Source organism: Kockovaella imperatae (genome assembly GCF_002102565.1).
Source record: "Kockovaella imperatae strain NRRL Y-17943 chromosome Unknown BD324scaffold_20, whole genome shotgun sequence".
Lineage (NCBI taxonomy): Eukaryota > Fungi > Basidiomycota > Tremellomycetes > Tremellales > Cuniculitremaceae > Kockovaella > Kockovaella imperatae.
Genome location: NW_019028960.1, coordinates 12143 through 33038, shown reverse-complemented (window position 1 = coordinate 33038; position 20896 = coordinate 12143). Strand labels below are relative to the sequence as shown.

Genomic DNA, 20896 nt, shown 5'->3' with positions numbered 1-20896 from the left:
GGTAAAATAAATATTCCAGACATGCCGTAACAAGGATCGCGGGGCACCTCCACTCGCTTGGTCCGTGTCAACGGGCTGCTGCTGGAATTTCCTGAACGTCAACCTTCACATTGCGTGAGGAGGATGAGCGAGGTCCACGACGCAGAGAGCATCGGAATGATGGCTCGGCTGCTCAAGATGAAACTGAAATTATCACCGATGCGTACTTCAAATTATCGACTGTCCAGTGGTCGTGGCCAGAAGTACTGAATCCCTGGCAGGTGAATCGCGAATTTTCCAGCTTGTTAGTTGACAGTCTAGGCAGCAGCTGTCAGAGCGCTCACATACCCTGCAAACCTCTGCAGCCCGTTTCATCCGTTCAACGAGTCATCAGAAGACGGTCTGGAGATGTTCATCGGTATGTTCAACGGGAGCTGATGATCTCACCCCCTGACCATCGTAGGCACTGAAAAGGACGGTTCGAGACGACTCCTCATGTCGTTGAAGCAGATGGAATTTTTACAGTTGTATATCCATGACATGCGTCTGGCGGATCCGATATGGTCAGCTCATCTCGCCAAGAAGCAGACTGCTCAGCCTGGAGATCTGGTCGAGGATGACACCAACGTGGGACCTGCACAGTATCCTGAAGGAGGGGAGTGGGTTCCGCTTCCAAATAACTTCATCCGGAGAGAAGACCTCACGTCACTGGTGAGCTCTCGAGTCTTATCTCCGTCTCACCATCACCAATCCCCAGGAAACAATCACATTTGAAGATGAGCGCGTGATGAAGCGTGTAGAATCCAAGCTTCGTCGACAGAATCAGAATATCAAGAAACAGAGCCTCTTGCGAGATACCAGCACCGCTACGACAGACTACGATCGAGCTGTCATCGACAACAATACACCTGGACCTGGTCTCAAGCATGGAGTCCAGAAGGCCCTGAACGTGCAATCGAATGATCCCTCTAGGAAAGGATGGGAGGAGGATGAAAGGCTCATTTCGGGTGAGAAGGGAGATGCGGGAGAAGGGGTGGTGCAAACTGGCGGGGGAGGGTTTCCTCTGGTTCCAGCGGACGAAATGAAGAAAGCAGAAGGTGTGTCTCTGCGCTTTGAAACCGACGCTGACTGGCAGACAACCCGGACAAAGCAGTCGAGGGAAGCGACACTGCGTTGACCGCAGTGAAAGCGACCGACATTCTCGCAGACAATACAGGTTCTACCAAAGAAGAACCCAACACTGCATATTACCATCTCGCTCAGCAAGCCTTGACCGTGGCAGCTCTTGGCGGCATGTTTGAAGCACACAAAAAGCAAAATCCGGATCACCATATCGACACCGACCCGCTTGACACCCTGCCTCCCATTGGCAAAGGGCTGTTTGTATCTCTCCACGTCGTCACTTGGGAAGCGGATGAAAATGTTGTACTGGAAGTCGGGTGGTCGGGTATATGGTGGCAAACAAAGCCCGAAGGTGGCGACTGCGAAGAGATGCGAGATAGAGGTCACTACATGTAAGTCTGCGCCGAAAGGGCCGTAAGTTGACCCGTAGCGTTCAGGATCACCTGCTTGGGAAGCGCAACGGCATGTGGAAATCAGACATGCGACAAGGCTATCTTTTCGGGGATTCCCTGCCTGTGGCCGAATCGGAGCTCGATACAACGATCAAGGCTTTACTTGCTGATCTCGCAAAGAAGGCTGGAGGCGGCCCAACCTGTGAGTGATGCAAATGTTCGACAGACCGACTGACTGTTCAGATCTCATCTTTCACGGCGAGCAAGGGCTTGAGAAGATAGGCATGAAGGATATGTACGACTCTCTCCAACCAATGGAATGGGATTATCCTGCTTTCTCCTGTGTGGACGGCATCGGCAAGTATTTCCTTATCGTGAGGTTCATTTCTTGCTGCTACCGCGCTAAGAATTGCGTCCAGGATACTTCAAAGCTGTTTGCAGCTATCGAGCAACGCTATCATAAGCAGCTCGCCCAATCTCCTCGCTCGCTCGAAGAGGTCGGTTGGATCATCTTTGGTCAGGAAAAGAAACGACAACCTGTTGGATTCGGTAACGCGGGCAATGATGCCTTTGTGAGTGCTCGTTTCTTTGTATCATGCTGATCAACAGTACAATCTCGAAGTCTTGCTGTCGAGTGAGTGCATTGTCTAAGGGCAGCTAACGCAACCCAGTTCTTACAGGTCTGTCGCTCGATGAATTACGAAGAGACTTTGTGAGATCTCAAAAGGAGGCGATCAAAGCCGCTCGTGAGGCGGACTCCCCAAAGGCCCAGGGTGAAGGATCGAAATCCATACACTCAAGCGCTGGCGATACGACTCCTCTCAATTCGCCCTCGGTCGGTCACACAGAGGACGACGAGACGGATAGTGAAGAGGACATGATCAAAGGCGTCTACTTTGAGGACGATGAGGGTGAACTAATCGAACTGAAGGAGTGATCCCTAGAGTGAATCCTGAGATATATCCTGCACTGTCTCTACCCCAGTGGACGAACAAATGTGAATAACGATACTCTGTAGCATGATAGACCACACGATCTGAGGATGTACATGTGACATAATATGACGATGCATATAGCCGTGATGCACAAACGCACCTCTATGACCTACGCCCCGCCCCCGCCCAGCTTTTTCAACATGTCAACTGCTGACGGTTTGTCGGGTGATGCTGGGATCGGAGCTCGTCCTTTTCCCGTTAGACCATACAACAGTTTGGATCCGATCAATCCGCTCGGGCTAGAAGACAGCTTACGTTGCTTATCGAATGACTCTCTAGCACTTCCAGCTGGACTTGCACCTAATGTTTGAAATGACGATGCAGCGACGTTGATGTTGGTCTCGACAGGAGGCGTTGTTCCTAGCGGAGAGGGTCGAAAGACATCATCACTGTGTGGACTGAGAGACGTCGTCGACGTCTTGCGGGAAACTCGTCGCATGACGGGCAAAGGTGAAGACCGCTGGCCAGGAGATAAGGATTGATTGGAAGTCGTCACTGCCATGGCCGGTGCAGCTTTGGTCGTGGACACAGATCGGACATTGCTTGAAGAAGTGGACGCCACGGATGCCGGACGACCCTGGGCAGACGGAGCGAATACAGCAGCACCTTCGCGCGAGGAAGGAGCCACTTTGGCGGCCATACGGAGAGAACTTTGGTTGGATGGGCCGCGCAGGTGGCCCACGGCAAACGGCGCTGTTTGAAGGGTCGTACCTGCTTCTGAGACGGGCGACAGCTTGTGGGAAGGTTCTTGCAACAGGGGTTCTGGAGCAGTCTCTGTCCTCGTCGGTGATTGAGCGAGGGACTCGGCACTGGACATTGACTCTCGCCGAATACCTGTCGGTGAATGCTGGGAATCTTGTCGAGATATTGGACCTGGCTTCATAGGTGTAGGTGTGAAAGGCGAAGGATCGGTGGAGCTTGCCCGCGGTATGATCGGTCTCTGGCCAGAGGTGGTACGGCGAGGAGTATTTCGAATCGCCTGAGGGTCGTATATTTCCACCTCATGCACATAGTATCGAAGTCCTTCCGCGAGACCGTACGGATTGTTCGCAAAGTACTGCAGGTCAGCTGTGCATTTCGTGAGACACTCACATCACCACCGCCGGCGACAGCCTCTTCCGTGTCTACAATCCTAGCCAATATGAAGTCTCGATTCAATGACTGAGCCCGAATGGCCTCGGTCATCTTCAGAAAGTGATGCGGAGCAAAAACTGGCGTCAGTGCAAATTCCACTCTTCCACTCACCATTGAATGCTGCCCAAGCCTTCGCAGCCACGTTCTTGGTCGGCAGGAACAGGCACTTGACATCAGCGCGACCTCGTCCACTCAGCTCACAAGATCACCCCGCTGGAAGTTGTTGTAGCTGATCCTTGTTCTCGCGAGATCCCTATACGATTTGCAGCTCTTGGACCACTTTTTCACCAGACTAATAGTCCTCGTCACTGCCTCGTCGAAAGCAACGAGATCAAAGCTGGCGGCTGAGCCAGCGGCTGCAGCTACGTCGAGTACTGCAGAAGCAGCCTTGCTACGGGAGGCGAGACCGTTGATAGTCGAAGAAGAGTTGATAGCGTTCAGCAGTCGTTGGCAGCATTCGTAATATCTGTTGACAAGCAAATCGGACGCTCCGTTCTGTACGCTTGACGCAGTGACTGCGTCCTTTGACATGGCCAACTCATCGGCCAGCAGTGTTTCACGCCGTTGTATATCCCGTAATTGGGCTCGAACAAGCTGTAACTCCGCTTTGAGACCATCTGCTTGCCTGACAGCTGCGTTCCTTGCAGCAGACAGCTTTTCTTCGGTCTGTATACGCAGATCGTTGAGTTCTTTGGTGAGAGTGAGATTTTGATGCTCCAACACGGCTCTGTCCCCATCAGCTTCGGCGATGCGATCTCGCATAAGCTTCTCTGCCTCTGTCGACTGATTGCGATGAGCTAGTTCACGCTCTCGGATAGCTTGACCGAGCTGGTTGTTGCTAGCCTCCAGTTCTGCCGATAATCCTGCAAGGCGAGCTTTTAGATCTTGCACCTCTCCCTGGCTCTGGGAGAGCTCCTGTAGTGTGTGGAGTCGTTCAGTCTGCAAAGTCTCGATCTTGCAATTGAGAGTCTCTTCAGCGTTGCGAAGGCCATCGATGTCCAGCAGGGCCTCTTGAAGCCTGACACCGAGATCCGTCGCTCGATCTTTCTCTTGAACCAGTTCGGCTTGCAGCGCAACGCCTGTCTCGTCTTCGTCATTTTTCTGCTGCAGCTGGGTCGAGAGAGCTTGTCGTGCGAGCATTTCCTCTCCCAGATCCGTTCTCAATCGTACGAGTTCATCTTGTAGCTCGGCTTGACGGTTATGCATCGCTGTTTCACGAGCTTCATGCACATCTGCCATCTCCCGAAGTTTCGCATCGTGAACTTTTTGCAAAAGAGCCAACTGAGCTTGTGCTTCGGCGCGTTCTTGCTCGACGATACGCAGCTGTGTCGACAGAGACTGGTCAGGCCGCTCGGCCTTTGGCTCTGGGACTGAGTCTTAGCTAGCGTTAGGGCTTTAAGACTCACTGAGTCCAATAGCAATCTTTTCCAGTTCTTGATCCGGCGATATGGAGGTGGCTATGACGCTCTTCAGCTTATCGCAGAGGTGATTGACAGGGTTGACGTCGATAGTCTTAAAAGTAGAGGCGATATCCTTGTCTGATGCAAGCCTTTCGAATGACTGCATCAGCGCTGTAAATCAGCTATCATAGTCACTTGCCCGGCTTACTGTCGACATCCGCAGAAGTAATGTCTACCTTCGCCAAAGCCTCAACTCCATCCTCAACCTCCGTCTCGACGTGGACATTCATCGACTCCTCCAACACCGTGATCTGCCAGGGCAGTTGAACCAGGATCTCTTCTTGAACTTTCAGTCGACGTTCGCACTCCTGTCTCAGGAAATCGTCTAAAGCCCTTTGCACTTTGGCCACCCAGTGGATAAGGGCTCCGGAAAACTCCTTACGACGGACCACCTCGAGCACGCTGACACCGTATGCGAAGGGCAGTTGGTTCAGGCGATGCAAATGTGGGAATGCAGACTTGGTCTTGAGATCTTTCTCCAACTGACCGAGAGGTGGCGCAATTTGGGTAATCCGGATCTGAAACTGTGCGACTTGATGAATATGCAGGTGTACCTCGAGGGTGAAGTCGTTCTGGGCGTCAGTACAGCCGTCCAAAACCCTCACCTTGACTGCTATCAATGTCACTAGGTCTTCTCGCATGGCCCTGTCCAGTTCCATTAGGTCGTGCGCGGCTCCCTCAGATGCCGTCCCAGTCAACAACGTCTCAACCCTATGCACCGCCAGCTCCATCTTCTCGAGCCCTTCGGCAAACTCCTGCGCTACAACCTGCGTTCGTGAATGGAATGCTCGTCTCTCCGCGTCAGAATGAGCTTCCAGCTCCTCGATCTGCTGGACGATGCCTTCAAATCGGGTCAAGTGGTCTTCTGAGGAATGCTCAGTACCACGCCTGGAGCCGAGTGCTCACCGTGGGATGCCTCGCATGTCTCTCGAACCTGTTCCATCTTTCTGGCACTGATATAATCCGCTAGCGTCGTTGGTCCCTCCTTGTCCTTCTTCCTCAGAAACGACTCGTGGATGACGATCTTGGGTAGAATGGCCATGTCCGTTCTGGAGTGACGCAGAAGACTCGCTTCAGTCGCCAATTCTGCTTGCGCATGCTGAGTGAACCTATTGAATTCCTTATCCAATAGCGCTAGATGATGATTCAGATTGTCGTAGGCTATCTTGATCGCTCTCGATTGAGCCGTGAATAAGGATTGAAGGTGGGACAGATGGTCGATCGCTAGGAGAAACGGATGTTGCGCTTGAGGGATATCCGAGAGTGCAGATACTGGTAATGAGCACACGCCGCCCATAATGACCTCTCACGATTCAACTGAGGAGGCATCTCGACCTCCTCCTGAAGCTGGGCAGCCCAAGTCTCGGCATCTGTCCAAAATGTAGCTCGGTTGAAGAGATATAGAGTAGTCTGGGCCTGAATATGAGCCAAGACACAGACATGCCGCTCACCTGACTGGCCGAGCCCCCACCTCCTCTATCCCAAGCTGACTGTATAGTCTCATCCCTGAGCTCGGATCCGTTCTCAAGGAACAACAGGACATCGGTCTCGGTCAAGCCGGCAGCGGTGGCGACATCATACGTCAGCTGAGCAAGACTGGGAACGTGTAAGGCAAGCACTGCTCTGTAGTCATCCACTAGCACTTACGAGTCATACTCTGCCAGCTGCTTCTGTAGCTGGATCAGGCTGCCATCCGAAGCAGCGTACACCTCCATGGCCGTTCATGTAAAGTGAGATATGCACACTCGCGAAGCATCATGGCCGCGACTCGGAAGACCTGGGCGGCGCTCGCCGAAATGCATGTCCATCTAGCTAGCTACTACGGCATCCGCTGGGCATCACTTCTTCCTGACGCTGGTCGAGTGCTGCGGCAGCTCGGCGGTATATGGGAGGAACTCTCTGCCTTGCATGTATGGTTGCAAGACTCGAGGTATGCGAAGTCCCTACTTGTCAGCAACGAAGAGAAACGGCTCATCTCACCTCTGGGGTCTGATAATTCTCTACGAGACAGCACAAGGCTCGCTCAGTAGCACACAAGGTACCGTTGAGCATGTGAACGAAGGCAGGTTTGGCCTCGGCCGTTTTGTATCCCAGTCGCACGTTGAGATCTCGTGATTCTGTCCGTTAGCGAGCGCAGTTGAGTAGGACTCACGGTAGTCGGTACAGTTTGAGCAAGACACTAGCTCTTTGTATTCTCCTTGGTAAGGGAACCAGGCCTCGAGATCGTATTTGATAGCAGCAGCGTTGTTCAAACCTCCAGAAACGATACCGACAACTCGATATGGGATCTCGAGCGATTCGTAAAACTCCTTCGAGTTGGCCAGCATCTCGTCGAGCATCTTCGGAGACGACTCGGGATCGCAGACGACAAACTGGAGGTCAGACGAGTTTTTGAGATGTCCTCACTTGTTCAATTTTCTCGAATTGGTGGACACGGAAGATTCCCCAGGTATCTTTGCCGTGGGACCCGGCCTCTTTTCGGAAACAGGTGGAGTATCCAGCAAGTCTGCAATGAGCTTCGCGGGGACCCTAAGGAACTCACCTCATGGGAACGGATTTTGGCTCGAGGTTCTCATCCATGAACATGGACGAAATAGGTTGCTCAGAAGTGGCAATGAGGTACTTGTCATCGCTGCCATCCGCGTCACCTCCCATGACCTGTATATCAGTCAGAGACCGTGCAGCAGTAATCACCTTGTACAGTGACTCGTCGAAATCCTCCAGCTGGGCTGTCTTGCCCATGATGTCCTTGTTCATCATGAAAGGTGCTTGGACCTTCTTGAATCCTTTGCTCCGCAGAAAATGGAGACCATAGGTTATTAAAGCGAGATTGAGGTCGACTCCATCATTGGTCAAGAAGAAAGCTCGGTGGCCGGCGATTTTGACACCTGGGACGTTAGGACTGCTGGGAAGATCTGCCCACCTCTATCAGTGTCGAATGCTTCCAAGCGAGTGAGCACCTCGTGGTGCGAGATGATGCCTTCTGTCTTGTCTTCAAGTTGAAGTCCAGGCGGAGAATTGCCCTTGTGGTTGGGTTCAGGATGCCAGACTCGAACAATTGGGTTGTCGTCCTGCAGATCAGCACGATGCCTTAGGAAATTCTCTCACCTCTGTCTGGGAGACGTGGCAATCCTTGTCCACAATGTTGCCAATCTGCTTGGCCTTTTCGTCTCGCTTCTTCAGCAGCGCAGCGACCTTGACCGCAAGCTCTTGGATCTGCTTGTCAAAGTCCGCCTTCTTTTGCAATTGCGCAGAAGCATCCCCTTTGGCCTTCTTGATGCCACCAATTTCCTTCTGGAGGATGTTGAGCTCTCGACGGATGCTCTCTTGCTCGTATTGCACTGAAAGACCCAGGGTCAGGGCTTCCTTCTGCGTGCTGCGCAAGTCTCACACTTCTTGTGTTCTGCGAACAGCGCAATGACTTCATCCACCAATTCGACGCTGGCTCCTCGTTTACGTTGAGATTCACGAATAATCTCAGGGTTTCCCCCTTTATCCTCTTGAACTGGACCCAGCAGTCAGAACTTCTCGCATAGGCTGACCGGCCCAACTCACGATGCAGTAGGTCAATCATGTCGCTTCCTGGCCAGCCAACAGATTTAAATGTTGGAATTTCAGACTGGCTGCACCTGAAACCTCGAACATTCAAAATCTCAACGCGCGACGACTCGAGGTTCTGCAGAAATAATGCCACGTCACAAGCAAGAAAGCTCTCAGATCAGTATGCATATGGGCAAATCACAGAGAGTCACTATGAAGGACTCAACTCAGTTTCGCCATCTGAGAGGCTTCAGCTGAGGACCAGGAGAGACATTCGTGGCTCACATTTTCACTGTTCTGTCTCTTCCACCGCTGACCACCTTGTCCGCCACAAAGTCCACGCAATACACCTCATCTGTATGACCAGGCAGGTCTAGCCGGATCTTGTACTTCTTGAGATCCCAGAGCTGGCGTCAGCACAGCCCTACAAACCTGATTCGCACCTTCAGAGTGGAATCCTTGCTCGCACTGACCAGCATCCTCGAGTCTGCAGACCAGGCAACTCGATACACTGCCGCAACGTGTCCTCGAAGATTGGCAATGAATCTGACTGCTCAGCTCAGATTCAACAAGCACTACCCACTTTCCAGTCTTTCCCTCCCACAGCTTGACAGCGTTGTCAAAGCCTGCACTAGCGATGATCCGGCCATCAGGAGAGAATGCAACGTGATTGACCTGCTTCTGATGTCCGGTAAGGCGAGCCAATGGTTTCTTGGGGGTAGCATTGGCGTTGAGAGAAGAGGAAGCTTGGTCTGGCCATAGGAAGAGGGTATGATCATCCGACCCGGTGATCAAAATCTCGGACGAGGCCCTCAGGAACTCTTTGTAACGCTTGAGCGCGAGTTCTTTGGCTACGTCGAGTAAGTAAAGCAGTTGAGACATGCTCACCATTCTCCTCTGAGCTGGGCTGCTTTCCAGTGTGATCGAATGGTCCAGTACGCAAAACAAAGTCGGTGCTCAAAGCCATCGTGTTGACCCAGTGGGCATGATCGGAGAGTGTTCGAATGAGTTTGCCCTGACTATAAGCCGCGTGAATTGGACTGGAACTCACATCCACCCCGCTCCACACTTTGACCGTCCTGTCACTGCTCCCGGTGTAGATGACACCTTCCCCGCCCCATCGAACGACATTGACACTACCGCCGTGACCCGAGAGCACGAAGTCGAGCTTTCGGGTAGAGGTATTGTAGACACGTATCGTCCCATCTTTCGACGCGGAGGCTAGCCTTTGGCTCGAGCCCTTGGTCAGGTGTAGAGGCTCAAATGCAAGGGATGTGATCCATTTTGTGTGGCCTAGCAAAGGTTGCCCAACAGCCTGTCCGGTCTTGAGATCCCATAGCCGGACCTGCCTGGTCAGCGCGGTACACATTACTTGCTCACCTGTCCATCGTGACCTCCCGTGGCCACCATCTTTTCCTGCGCATCCCATTCTACACAGAGTACCCAGCCTTTGTGCCCAGTCAGATTCCACTGGGCAAGATCAGCTGATGTTCGGGCAGGAGGACTCACCTTTGGGGTTTCGGTCTCCATGTCCCAGATCCTGCAGGTGGCATCACCGGACCCAGTCGCAGCATAACGACCAGTAGGCGAGTGCGCGCAGCATAAAATCGGTGAGGCATGACCTGTTCATGAGCTTAGGGCAGAAGCCTGACCTCACCTGTCAGGGTCGCACTGCAGCGGCCAACGCTTCTGACCCGGAATACAGCTTGAGGTTCGCACCAGAGCTCGAAGATGTCTTCCGGAGAGAACGTTGGAGCCGTAGAGGTAGAGGCAGGCGGAGCGATGGCATCAGAAAAGATGGAAGAGGAAATCTGCACTCGAGTGGATGCAGCATCATTCTTGGGTTTGCCGAGAATGTGGAAAGAATAAGGTAGGGGATCTTCTGTCTGTCGGTGCTGATCAGCATAGTCCAGCACGGGAAGCTTCACCTCTCCTCTGAGCTTGTTGACCAGCATCTGCAAGGCATCTCTACTTGTATCTGCCGGAAGATTGACGGCCGGTCCAAAGCTACTGCCATCTTCTGCATTCTTGAATTGGACTACGATGCTAGGTATCTCCACAGCCTCCGGAACAGGGTCAGGCTTGATGGACTTGGAGTATGCCGATCTCTGCCGCTTTGGAGGAGGTAGAAGAGTTGCCATCTTGCTGCTATTCGCTGGGGACGTTCACAAGTACACCTTACCAGGATCCATCCTGAATCTTGGTCGGCACGATTTCAGAAATTTATGCAGGCACGTGATTTGGACCTGACACTTCGGAACCGAGATTGGATGCATCCATGAGGTCTGGAGGTAAAGTCAATCTTCGCCAGAGTACTCAAGGACAGGACTGGCAAGCATGTCAGGGGCCAAGCCAGATGAGGAGGTGATGGATCAGATCAAGAAGAGACTTCTTGAGACGGGAGATTGGGAACGGTAAGGACATCGACATACATGCGCTTGGTGAATTCTGACGTTTTTCTAAGCATATCTCGCGCCTTGCGTGCACAGCTCGAAGAGGCAGGATGGGAGGACGAACTGAAGGACTTGGCTAAAGGTGGGTCAAAGGCTTGAGTCAAGATACTGACTTGCTATAGAACGTGTCCGAGCCCAGTCGACACCGAGTCTTCAGGCATTGCTCGAGGAGATCTCCGCTCAAGCCAACAGTGAGTCTTCCGCTCTGGGAGAAGGCTGCCTGTATCTGGTCGCTGACGTCTACAGAAATGATCCCACCGCACATCCAGAAAGCAGTGCAGCAAGAAATCGAAGCTGCTTTGGAGAGAGAAGTCGAGCCAGCTTAAAGCACGGGAAACCCACATTGTTGTATGTAGCATATTCTTCTTTCGGATCCTGAATCTCAGGCCTCGACTCACTGACCACCACATATACTGATCACAGCCTGATTATGCCTCAGATTACCTCTACAGTCTTCTTACTCTCTCCAACTAGAAAGTTCCGTGGGATCTGGGCCAGACCCATCCACAGATCCAATTACCCTTTGACGACTCTGAACAAAGGAGTGTCCCGGATAGCTGCTTTATCACTGCCCGTACACGGCATGCTCTTGGAGCGTTCCAGCCTTACTGCGTTTTGTCGACCACGAGAATCTTTCCTGCGGGGCTTTAGTAGCTCCTATGCTCCTCAGTCAAACGTCCCCTCCCAAATTGTCTTCTGACCTAAGCCTTTTCCACTATAGCCCTTGCTGATGCATACAGACCTCCAAGATGCCTATCGAAGGTAAGATAGATGCGTGTCGCAGGCCTGGCTGACAAGCTCAGTCACACCTCCGCCCTTCGCGAACCAGCAATTACCCTACACGCCCAAATTCGTCCGCCAAGAGATTGAAGGGCTTCCCGGATCGAGCCAGTCCATCATCTCCCGTGGTCCGGCATCCGCTGCTGCTTCCGCCATCATCCCTCCTCAACCTGGCGGCATAAGCAGTAAGCAGCAGATTATCTGGTACAGTGCTGATACCCAGGCCCTCATCGTGCCATACCAGCTTTGCCTGATGCAGGTTATACCTCCGCCACTCTCCATGCTCCTTCTATGGTGGGCAGTCTGATGCCATATCCGCCGAGCATGGCGCACCTACCCATACATTCCGCCTCATCTTCCCTGCACAATGATGGATGGATGTCAGCATCGCTGCCTGCACCTCGCTCTAGTCGTAGAGCATCGCTGGTTCCTGTAATGACAGCGAACATTGCCCCAGTCTGTCACCATCGATCTCCATCTCACTCAGCGATTGATGATGGGGCTTCCGATGCGAGCTATTATGCTCGTCCCAAGACTCTTCGTCGTCATCGATCAGACCACGTCGACATCGATTCCGGCAGTGACGGATCTAGTCCACATGAACATGAACATCGACGAGCAATAAGCCATAGCCATCAGCACCCTCGTCATCGATCTCCCTCTATCGGCCCGCCAGCGGACGCACAGTCGCATTCTTGCTCGCCTAACGCCCCGTCTCCCTTGTCACTTGTCCGTAGCGGCCACCTCGGATCGCCACTGTCGCCTAGCTACCACCGGCAGCTGGAGGAGGATGCGGAAAGACGATCTCCTCGACATTCCTACCTGGTCGAGGATGATCACAGAAGTCGACATGATCAGCATGTCGCAAAACCGCACCAACGTCACCGGCACCACTCAATCAACTTGACACCTCGCTCAGCTGTCGCCGACAGGGTACATGTTCAAGGCGATGTCCATCGACGTCGACACCACTCACACCATCATTCCATGATTCCACCGCCTCAAAACTCCCGCCGAAGTCCTTCACCTGCACCTGTCGAGAGCCAATCACCCTACCACCGGACAAGGGCAGTCTCTATGCACGCTCTGTCGACCACAGACGATCTCTCGCCAGGCGTCGCAGCAGCCTTTGGAGGCCTCAATATGGGAGTGGGCGGAACGATGTATCAAAGTCCCAGTGTTGTAGGCGGCCAAGACTCTTACGACGATGGATCCAGCATTGCCGGCAGTGCTCTTACGTTCCTAGATGGTCAAGTGGACGGTCGAACCAGCCAGTACGGGCTGCCAAAATACCCGAAAGAAATGAAGCCAGACTACAGAAGGTGAGCGTAGCCTATCGATGAATGCTGATCCGCAGATTTTGTGTACAACGAGGTAAAGCAGATGTGTATCTCGATTGAAGATCGAGGCTCCGATTCGGAACGGCTGTAGATAACTCAGATATAGAGCTGTGGATACTTGAATCGCACTGCTTGTAGCAATACGAAGAAATGCAACGCCAACATACACCTGTCCGAGTATACAAAACTAGCTCCTGTACACGTCAGCACGAGCCCACTCGTGTCGACTCACTGGCTCCATTCGATTTTATTGATGTCAATACCCTCCTGCACCATTTCCCACAAAGGGCTCATCTCACGTAGCCTCGACACGACAGCGACGATTCGCTGGACGACGAGGTCGACCTCGGCCTCGGTCGTAAATCTACCGATTCCGAATCTCAGGGAAGAATGTGCCATGTCATCAGCAGCACCCAGGGCTCGAAGAACATAAGAGGGCTCGAGAGAGGCAGAGGTACAGGCAGATCCCGACGATAGGGCAATATCCTGGCAATCAGCCGTGGAAGATATGGCAACCCACCTTCAATGCCATGAGCAAAGATTCTCCTTCGACATAGGCGAAACTGAGATTGACACATCCAGGGTATCCATTCGGGTCACCATTTCTGATTACATGCTCGACCTGACTGTTGATGCCTTGCACCAAGCGATCTGACAGACTCTTGATCCTCGCATGGTCAAGGCTCATCTCTCGCTTAGCTAGGCGTGCCGCCTCTCCCAGTCCAACGACCAAGGGTGCTGGAACAGTACCGCTTCGCAGACCTCGCTCCTGACCTCCACCATGGATCAAAGGCTCCAGCCTGACACGAGGTCGCCTTCGGACGTAAGCTGCCCCGATTCCCTTTGGTCCGTAAATCTTGTGTCCCGAGATTGACATAGCATCGATGCCCATTTCCTCCACGTCGATAGGGATCTTGCCGATTGCTTGAGCAGCATCGGTGTGAAAGTATGGTTTCTGGTTCTTCGTTTCCTGAGCCCAAGTCTTGAGAGTCTCGGAAATCTCCTTCATCGGTTGAATGACACCGATCTCATTGTTCACAGTCATGATGGAAACTAGAGAGGTATCGGGTCGCAAAGCGTTCCGCAATTGCTCGAGACTGATAAGACCATTTGGTTGGACCGGCAGATAGGTAATGTCGAAACCAATTGTAGACAGATATCGACATGAATCGAGCACGCATTTGTGTTCCTGCCCTCTTAGCAGCTACCAAGCAGCGCCGACTCACTGTTTGCGTGGTAATGATGTGTTTTCTCTTGCTCTGGTGAAACTTGGCGATACCCTTGATAATCATGTTGTTGCTCTCTGTAGCTCCACTGGTAAATACCATGTCCTTCGGATTGGCTCCAACAAGGTCTGCCAAATGCTGTCTCGCCTCGTCCACTGCGTTCTCAGCTTCCCATCCGTAAGCGTGAGTTCGGGAATGGGGGTTTCCATATTGCTCTGTCCAGAAAGGGAGCATTTTGTCCAGGACTCGGGGATCCATGGGTGTGGTGGCCTGGGCATGAACATCGCATCGCTCGTTCGAAACCCACCTGCATGTCCAGGTAAATTGGCCTTCCCGGCACCTTCATGTCAGTACCAGTCTTCGCCACCACCTCGTTCATTTTGAAGCCGAACATTTCTAATGTCAGCTGGGCAGACTAAAACATGACCTCACCTTCCCCACTCGGCATCCTCTCAGCAATCAACTCGCCCTCCAAAGCTTCTCCTGGATCCTCACGGACATGAGGGTCGCCTTCTTGAACTTTGGCTCGACTCGGATTCGTGGGAGTCGTGAGTGGTCGACGGCCGAGGACAGAAGTGGAGGCGAGGGTTGGTGGGTGTATACTTGCCTGATAAGAGGCAATCGAAGGTCGTAATGCTGATCTGATGGGATTCATGATGATCGCTGAGATGCGTGAGAGCGTGTCAGTGATCTGATGTGAGCGTCGATATGCCTGAGATCGTATAGCTCGGCGAGCACGCTGCAACTTTTTGAAGGTCTAAAGATCAGGTGCTGGACGGTCTTACGTAATGAATCAATCGATGACGGTTCGCTTAAGCATACCTTGGCAGCGCTTCGATTGTTAACTCGTTTGAACGTTGTGTCTACCACGCAAGCGGCTCTGCTCAACATGCTAGCGGAGACAGATGCTGTACCAGGTATGTTCCCCGAACAAGAAGTCAGATCTGATCGAATTACAGTCAGAACGCTCCTGGTGACCGTGTTCGAGGTGAGCCTTGATCAATTCAACGCCGCTCATGAATTTTAGTCCATCATTGAAGTCTTTCTACTATGTATGGCAGGATTCATCCTAGCTCGGGCTGGCGTCACAGACAAAGCTACTCAGAGGAAGCTCAACGTCATCAATGTGTCTCTTTTCACCCCTGCCCTGCTCTTCTCAAAGGTGAGCTGTGAACATCGACTCCCTTGCTAATGCTCAGGTGGCCTTCTCTCTTACTCCGGCGAAGCTGAAGGAGATGTGGACCATCCCTGTAGGGTGGGTAGCAAGTCATCATGTTAGCTGAATATCTCAGCTTCGTGATAGTGACTGGACTCTCGGCGGCAGTAGCGTGGACACTTGCAAGATTGTTCAAATTATCTCGGTCACAGACGTAGGTCGAGGGGTGAGGGCTGGCTCTAACGATCAGCGCCTTCGCTATCTGTGCAGCCATGTTCCAGAACAGGTAAGGATCGAGATGGTACCAAGACTGACCTCCAGCAATTCTCTTCCCATTGCCCTGATCCAGGTTGGTTGGCCTATCCCCATGCCGTATTGACCGGGCCTAGTCGCTGGTAGTGGAGGTTCCTGGCCTCAAGTGGGACGACGACGACTCAAAGGATCAGATGCTGGGACGAGCTCTGACCTACCTAGTGCTTTACTCAACTCTCGGCATGATGGTGAGTACGTCTCAGTCGGCTGCAGCTGAAGTCAGCTCCGTTGGTCCGTTGGCGTAAAATTACTGTCCCAAGCGGATGAAGAAGCGCCGGAAGTGGAATCGGCAATGCCTCAAACGATAGGAGCACCCTCTCGCACCATGTCGCCTGAGAATCTTGATGTGCACCCTGGCAATCGCGAGACGGACCCTTTCTTCTCAACACAGCGAGGTCTCTCTCAGGATGAGGAGGACGAGCCTCGAGCTCGTAGGATGACCGCCCCGGGGCTGAATTCTGCCCGGGGACCTTCCCCTACACCATCATCGAACTGGATACCAGGATCGTCGTCCGCTGTCTCTCAGCATCTACTTTTGGGACCTGGAGAACGAGCAGTAAGGCGGCACTCGATGCACACTGCCGGGGCTCGACGAAAACCCACCCGAACGGACAGTGGTCGGGAATTTTGGGGCCTGCCTGAGGCACCGAGACAACGGAATACAATGCTCTCGCATGAGATTCTCGAGGATGACAGCAGCGACTCAGAATTGGACGAGGATGAATGCGTAGGTCTACTGTGAGGTAAATAGCTGACCTGACAGGGGAGAGGCAGAACTGACTTCATTCGCCGCAACGCGAGCCATGCCAGCCTTGGCGCCATCAAGTCCTCATTGAAGAAGGTCAAAGACCGACTCATGCCAATATTACGGGGCATACACGCGTTCATGACTGTGCCCATGTACGCCGCTCTGCTGTCAATCATCATCGCCATGATACCGCCACTTCAAGCAGCGATGGGCAAGATCAAGCCCTTTCAACAAGCAGTCAAAGGGGCAGGACAGTGTTCAAGTGAGAAATGGGGAACATCATGAACTAATTGTCAGTTCCTGTTACGCTGGTCGTTCTAGGGGCGTTCTTTTATACCCCTCCTGCACCTCCCCAGGCGATCGCTTTGCCTCCTGATGACATAACTCCACCGCACTCTGACGGGTCGATCAAGGGCTACTTCAGTAACAAGCTTTACTCTCTGACGCGTCATTCCGAGACCCAATCATATCCAGGAGAAAACAAGGCAGTCTTGGTAGCCGTGATGAGCCGGATGGTCATTGTGCCTGCTATCATGGTCCCGATAGTCGGTCTCATTGCCAAGTTGGATCCTTTCGAGGCCGCTGAGGACCCCGTCTTCATCCTCTCCGCAGTCTTGCTTATTTCCTCGGTGAGTCTGACCTTTTCGCTCGTTCTGACTTCCAGCCGCCGGCTCTGACATTGGCCCAAATCACACAAGCGGCATCTGGTGATGCGTTCGAGAGGTTGATCTCAAAGACAATCTTTTGGTCGTATGCTGTGCTTACTCCACCGTGAGTCTGATCTTTAAAATCTGTCGCTGATGACAGGTTGACTTTGTTGTATGTTGTGATTGGGTTGGTGTTTGGGCGATGGTAGTGACGATCTGAAATGTGGACTCCCTATAGAATAATGACTATGCGAATGCATTCACGATGGTTCTGCGCTATCAACGGGTCTTCTAACCTGTCTGTGCCGGAAACGTCACCCATCTAGTCATGGAGGACGACAACGGTAGGGCTTGCTTGGGATGAAGAGATCGCACCCCCAACCATCCGCAAACGAATTCAGAAGGGACTTCTGAGCAAGGCCGAGTCCTTTGTACCAGTGAGGACATTGCGGCACGGCTAGCATCGCGTACAAAGCCAGCTGTGAGTGTGATAAAATGTACCTCACTTTAGTCAGCTGATTACAGCTCACTGTCCACATGACACTGAGAATTTCATAGCCCATTCATACACGTAGGATTTATAAATCATCTCCGGGTCATGCTCTTTGTATTTTCTCTTCCTATCGCTTCTCGATGAATCTCAAGCCAAGATATTCAACCTCCTGGGACAGAGCGGCCTATGGTTGTCTCGATGAGCTGACATTCATGCTCAACGATCCGCAGGTGGACGGGGATGTCTGGGCAACATGTAACGTTGATACAGTGGACGAAGGCAGATCCACAGTGTGGCGGTGGAGGTGGTTAGGCGTGAATGCGGATGGGATCAGTGGGCAGCTGACCACATACTTTCTGAGCGTGAGTCAAGGATTCGGGAGGACGAGCATCGACCTGCGTAGTCTTCGGATAGAGGGCGAACAGATATAGCGCAGCACGCACAGTCGCTCGCGGATGCCATCAAGAAAAGGATGTTTCGATTTCGCATAAGCTCAGAGGGAGAGATTGTGGGTTCCGGAAAGATGCGGCCCCTTACAAACAGATTGGCATTGATACCCTCGGATACATCTTCTACCTCGTCAACGAACATCCACCGATACCCATCATTGAAACCCGGGAGCTCTTTTACATGCTTCGCGAGGTGCGCTCGGCTCCTCATTCAACGCTCACCAAGATTGCAGTTTGAGAATCGGCCCTATATCGGTCGGGAAGTCAGTCGCGCTTTCAGACACCTTGTATGCGGCACAGTAAGTCAATGTAAGGGTTCAGCTCACTAACGGATCCAAGGCAGTCTTGCAGAAGAAAGTCGAGGAGAGGCGCAAGTTGGAAGAGGCTCACAGAGCTGCTGCAAACTCGGCTCCTGCGGCTCGGGAACCGTCAAACATCCCGCCAGTCGATCCAAGGACTGGAAAGCGAGTGCCACAAGAGAGATGGAACGAATTCCTGGCGTACAGAAAGCGGAAGGCAGAAGCAGAGGCAGCAAGGGCATTGGCTTCTTCCGGTTCGATGGATGTAGACCAGTGAGGCGTTCGATCTCAACCTGTGGTATGCTGCTGACATTCGTCGGAAGGTGATTGAATCCGAGTGTTTCCTCCCAATGTATTCATAATCTGTATGCAGGGACCGGGCGCTGGTAAAAGTATCCTGTACCCCGTGTAATGTGTTGTAGCTTGTTCGGTCGTAGGAGAGATGAATACGTGTCATACCATTTGATCAAACTAAAACGAGCAGAGATTGTCCAGTCCATGCTCCAGAAGCGAAGAGGCGGGCCAAGTTGTATGATGTCGCTGATCGGGTAGAGCTAGCGGAGCGTATAGGTCTCGTCGAGTTTCAGGGACCGCGATATGGCGGCCGGCACTCGTGTCGCTTTCGCAAGCTCAGCCAGAGTCACTTCCCAGCCGAGCTCACGAGACAACGCAGACCTGCGCGCCGTTCAAGCGTGGAGAGCCGCCTGCACCGGCAACTCATGCAAGATGCACAGCTGAGCTCAGGTGTATTTCCTACGAGAGGCGGTTTTCCGTTGAATCATGCCCATCTCCAAGAATCTCTATGTCCTAGAGTATCCCTTGCAAGACAAGCAAGAGCTCTCGCCCATGTTCGTTCATCCTGAGCCGTGTAAGTGTCGCTCGCAATAGCAAGATTGACGTCGATTCCGTAAATAGAGAAATCGAAATGCCGGGTCTTTTATGATTGTCACTTCATCCTAGGCCAGCCCTCGGGCAGCCTAAACATCATCGAACGATGCTACAGACGGTCATCGCCTCGATATCCCAGTACAAGTCTATCCTGACATTGATTCTGGCGATCATCCTTCCTCGAGTCCTTCCTAGATTACTGCCGTTCGTCCTCAGGCGGAGAGACAGTCCTCGGTCGCCGTCAGAGCCTTTGTCACTTACCTTCAAGGTCATCGTTGGCCTGCACTCGCTCTATCAAGTGTATCGCCTTTTCCTACCACCTTTCGATCTCTTCAAAGCCCATCATATCCCTCTCCTGGCACCTCAAGATATCGTCCGCTCGAGACTCCTCGGTAGACGAGCTCGTGATTCTGACCTGTCCACACTTGCAGACACTCATCCCCTTCTCGAGCTGCTCCTGCAAAAGCTTGCGAAGCTTGATGGGAGATACCAATATTCTCGATTTGGACACGATACGATCCTACGGTGCGTCTGGTGTACCGACTCTATGGACTATCTCTTGTTCTCACTTCCTTCCACCATGTCACCGTTTATCCTGAACGCCGTCCTGATTGGCGTCTTGGGTATTGAAAGCATCGCGGGCAAGGGCGCCGCGCGGAGGGCCAAGACTTGGAGATCGTTCTCCGGCTGGTCACTGGTCCTCGCCGCTGCAGCTGAAGTGGCCACTCGATACTTTTGGACCGTACGAGCCGTCCAGGGCGAATGCCCACACGTAAGCGGAGCAAGCGTCAAGTAGTGCTAAGCGGTCTTGTTCACAGCTCTCACCTACCATAAACACTATTCGTACGCTCTTCCTTATTCTGCTTCCATTGCTGTACACATTTCTCCCTCTTCCTCCTCTGAGTGCGTCGCCCCAATCCCTCGTACCGCTCCTCTCGAATACTCAGAACACACTACGACTCAGCGCTCTCGCCAGATCGTCCCTCTCCCGAGACAGTAGATTATGGTCCCTTCAAGGACGACTGTCTGCAGAACAATCACGGCTCGAAACAGCGACCAGAAACAACGAGCAAGTGATCGAGGCAGTGCAGCACGCAGGCATTGAGCAAGAGCAGATCAGAACAGGCGCCCAGCGATGGATCACAGATGGATGGTCGAATTTGATCAAGATAGACAGTGATAGATCAAGATAGACAGTGATAACTCTAAGAGTGCCAAGAAGTGAATACTACAATGTTTCTATAGACACAACCATGTAAATCCATGTAATTAGATCTTCAACAACCCCTTGCCTGTAAAGGCAGATCGCTCTTCCTTCTTCTCTCTGCCCAGATTGATCAGCGGACTGCTCTCCTGGGTCTCCGTCCGCCTTCTTGTCGCCTGTGCGCTTGACTGCTGCGCCATGATCTGTGGCATGGATTGAGACATGGCCAGACTCTAGAAAGATGATGAGATTCATTCCTCGAGATTGACCCACCTTCGC

At 52.6% G+C, this 20896-nt stretch overlaps 10 protein-coding genes across 10 annotated transcripts; 6 read left to right on the top strand and 4 right to left on the bottom strand.

Moving 5' to 3' along the window:
* Positions 1 to 102: 102 nt before the first annotated feature.
* BD324DRAFT_639541 (hypothetical protein) lies at positions 103 to 2566 on the top strand. The gene is made up of 10 exons (XM_022017246.1): positions 103 to 260; positions 301 to 397; positions 443 to 690; positions 737 to 1076; positions 1115 to 1493; positions 1532 to 1695; positions 1737 to 1867; positions 1913 to 2065; positions 2103 to 2127; positions 2165 to 2566. Exons 2-10 carry the CDS (start codon positions 388 to 390, stop codon positions 2428 to 2430), a joined length of 1716 nt encoding a protein of 571 aa, XP_021867814.1. The 5' UTR covers positions 103 to 260; positions 301 to 387; the 3' UTR covers positions 2431 to 2566.
* On the bottom strand, positions 2567 to 6848 carry BD324DRAFT_639538 (hypothetical protein). Its single transcript, XM_022017245.1, has 11 exons — positions 6730 to 6848; positions 6534 to 6678; positions 6393 to 6498; positions 5989 to 6354; positions 5688 to 5947; positions 5231 to 5654; positions 5029 to 5193; positions 3824 to 4992; positions 3734 to 3788; positions 3581 to 3699; positions 2567 to 3545 (listed from the first exon to the last, which is right to left on the bottom strand). Exons 1-11 carry the CDS (start codon positions 6795 to 6797, stop codon positions 2598 to 2600), a joined length of 3825 nt encoding a protein of 1274 aa, XP_021867813.1. The 5' UTR covers positions 6798 to 6848; the 3' UTR covers positions 2567 to 2597.
* A 72-nt stretch (positions 6849 to 6920) lies between these two features.
* On the bottom strand, positions 6921 to 8656 carry BD324DRAFT_654074 (hypothetical protein; the record flags this gene model as incomplete). Its single annotated transcript, XM_022018746.1, has 10 exons — positions 6921 to 7025; positions 7063 to 7199; positions 7235 to 7454; positions 7489 to 7588; positions 7625 to 7740; positions 7777 to 7970; positions 8006 to 8153; positions 8191 to 8423; positions 8474 to 8587; positions 8638 to 8656. The coding sequence occupies 10 exons, from the start codon at positions 8654 to 8656 to the stop codon at positions 6921 to 6923; spliced, it is 1386 nt and encodes a 461-aa protein (XP_021867812.1).
* A 247-nt stretch (positions 8657 to 8903) lies between these two features.
* On the bottom strand, positions 8904 to 10763 carry BD324DRAFT_584977 (WD40-repeat-containing domain protein; the record flags this gene model as incomplete). Its single annotated transcript, XM_022013716.1, has 9 exons — positions 8904 to 9029; positions 9066 to 9168; positions 9206 to 9473; positions 9511 to 9637; positions 9674 to 9967; positions 10003 to 10092; positions 10132 to 10244; positions 10280 to 10508; positions 10551 to 10763. The coding sequence occupies 9 exons, from the start codon at positions 10761 to 10763 to the stop codon at positions 8904 to 8906; spliced, it is 1563 nt and encodes a 520-aa protein (XP_021867811.1).
* An 88-nt stretch (positions 10764 to 10851) lies between these two features.
* BD324DRAFT_639533 (transcription factor e(y)2-domain-containing protein) lies at positions 10852 to 11448 on the top strand. The gene is made up of 4 exons (XM_022017244.1): positions 10852 to 11036; positions 11087 to 11157; positions 11198 to 11266; positions 11322 to 11448. Exons 1-4 carry the CDS (start codon positions 10960 to 10962, stop codon positions 11399 to 11401), a joined length of 297 nt encoding a protein of 98 aa, XP_021867810.1. The 5' UTR covers positions 10852 to 10959; the 3' UTR covers positions 11402 to 11448.
* A 435-nt stretch (positions 11449 to 11883) lies between these two features.
* Positions 11884 to 13406, top strand: BD324DRAFT_274395 (hypothetical protein). Its single transcript, XM_022012350.1, has one exon. The coding sequence runs from the start codon at positions 12147 to 12149 to the stop codon at positions 13179 to 13181; it is 1035 nt and encodes a 344-aa protein (XP_021867809.1). The 5' UTR covers positions 11884 to 12146; the 3' UTR covers positions 13182 to 13406.
* BD324DRAFT_639529 (putative cysteine desulfhydrase) lies at positions 13155 to 15143 on the bottom strand. The gene is made up of 6 exons (XM_022017243.1): positions 14854 to 15143; positions 14729 to 14817; positions 14422 to 14691; positions 13716 to 14384; positions 13428 to 13681; positions 13155 to 13389 (listed from the first exon to the last, which is right to left on the bottom strand). The coding sequence occupies exons 1-6, from the start codon at positions 15074 to 15076 to the stop codon at positions 13383 to 13385; spliced, it is 1512 nt and encodes a 503-aa protein (XP_021867808.1). The 5' UTR covers positions 15077 to 15143; the 3' UTR covers positions 13155 to 13382.
* Positions 15144 to 17559, top strand: BD324DRAFT_639527 (membrane transport protein-domain-containing protein). The gene is made up of 13 exons (XM_022017242.1): positions 15144 to 15338; positions 15381 to 15409; positions 15449 to 15583; positions 15621 to 15676; positions 15714 to 15791; positions 15828 to 15863; positions 15899 to 15926; positions 15967 to 16077; positions 16113 to 16616; positions 16653 to 16899; positions 16935 to 17266; positions 17302 to 17408; positions 17445 to 17559. Exons 1-13 carry the CDS (start codon positions 15311 to 15313, stop codon positions 17491 to 17493), a joined length of 1740 nt encoding a protein of 579 aa, XP_021867807.1. The 5' UTR covers positions 15144 to 15310; the 3' UTR covers positions 17494 to 17559.
* Positions 17560 to 17895: 336 nt separating this feature from the next.
* Positions 17896 to 19144, top strand: BD324DRAFT_639522 (hypothetical protein). The gene is made up of 6 exons (XM_022017241.1): positions 17896 to 18139; positions 18181 to 18285; positions 18321 to 18419; positions 18460 to 18525; positions 18566 to 18798; positions 18849 to 19144. The coding sequence occupies exons 1-6, from the start codon at positions 17918 to 17920 to the stop codon at positions 18850 to 18852; spliced, it is 729 nt and encodes a 242-aa protein (XP_021867806.1). The 5' UTR covers positions 17896 to 17917; the 3' UTR covers positions 18853 to 19144.
* A 174-nt stretch (positions 19145 to 19318) lies between these two features.
* BD324DRAFT_639519 (hypothetical protein) lies at positions 19319 to 20680 on the top strand. The gene is made up of 3 exons (XM_022017240.1): positions 19319 to 19393; positions 19441 to 20185; positions 20232 to 20680. The coding sequence occupies exons 2-3, from the start codon at positions 19520 to 19522 to the stop codon at positions 20604 to 20606; spliced, it is 1041 nt and encodes a 346-aa protein (XP_021867805.1). The 5' UTR covers positions 19319 to 19393; positions 19441 to 19519; the 3' UTR covers positions 20607 to 20680.
* Positions 20681 to 20896: the final 216 nt, after the last annotated feature.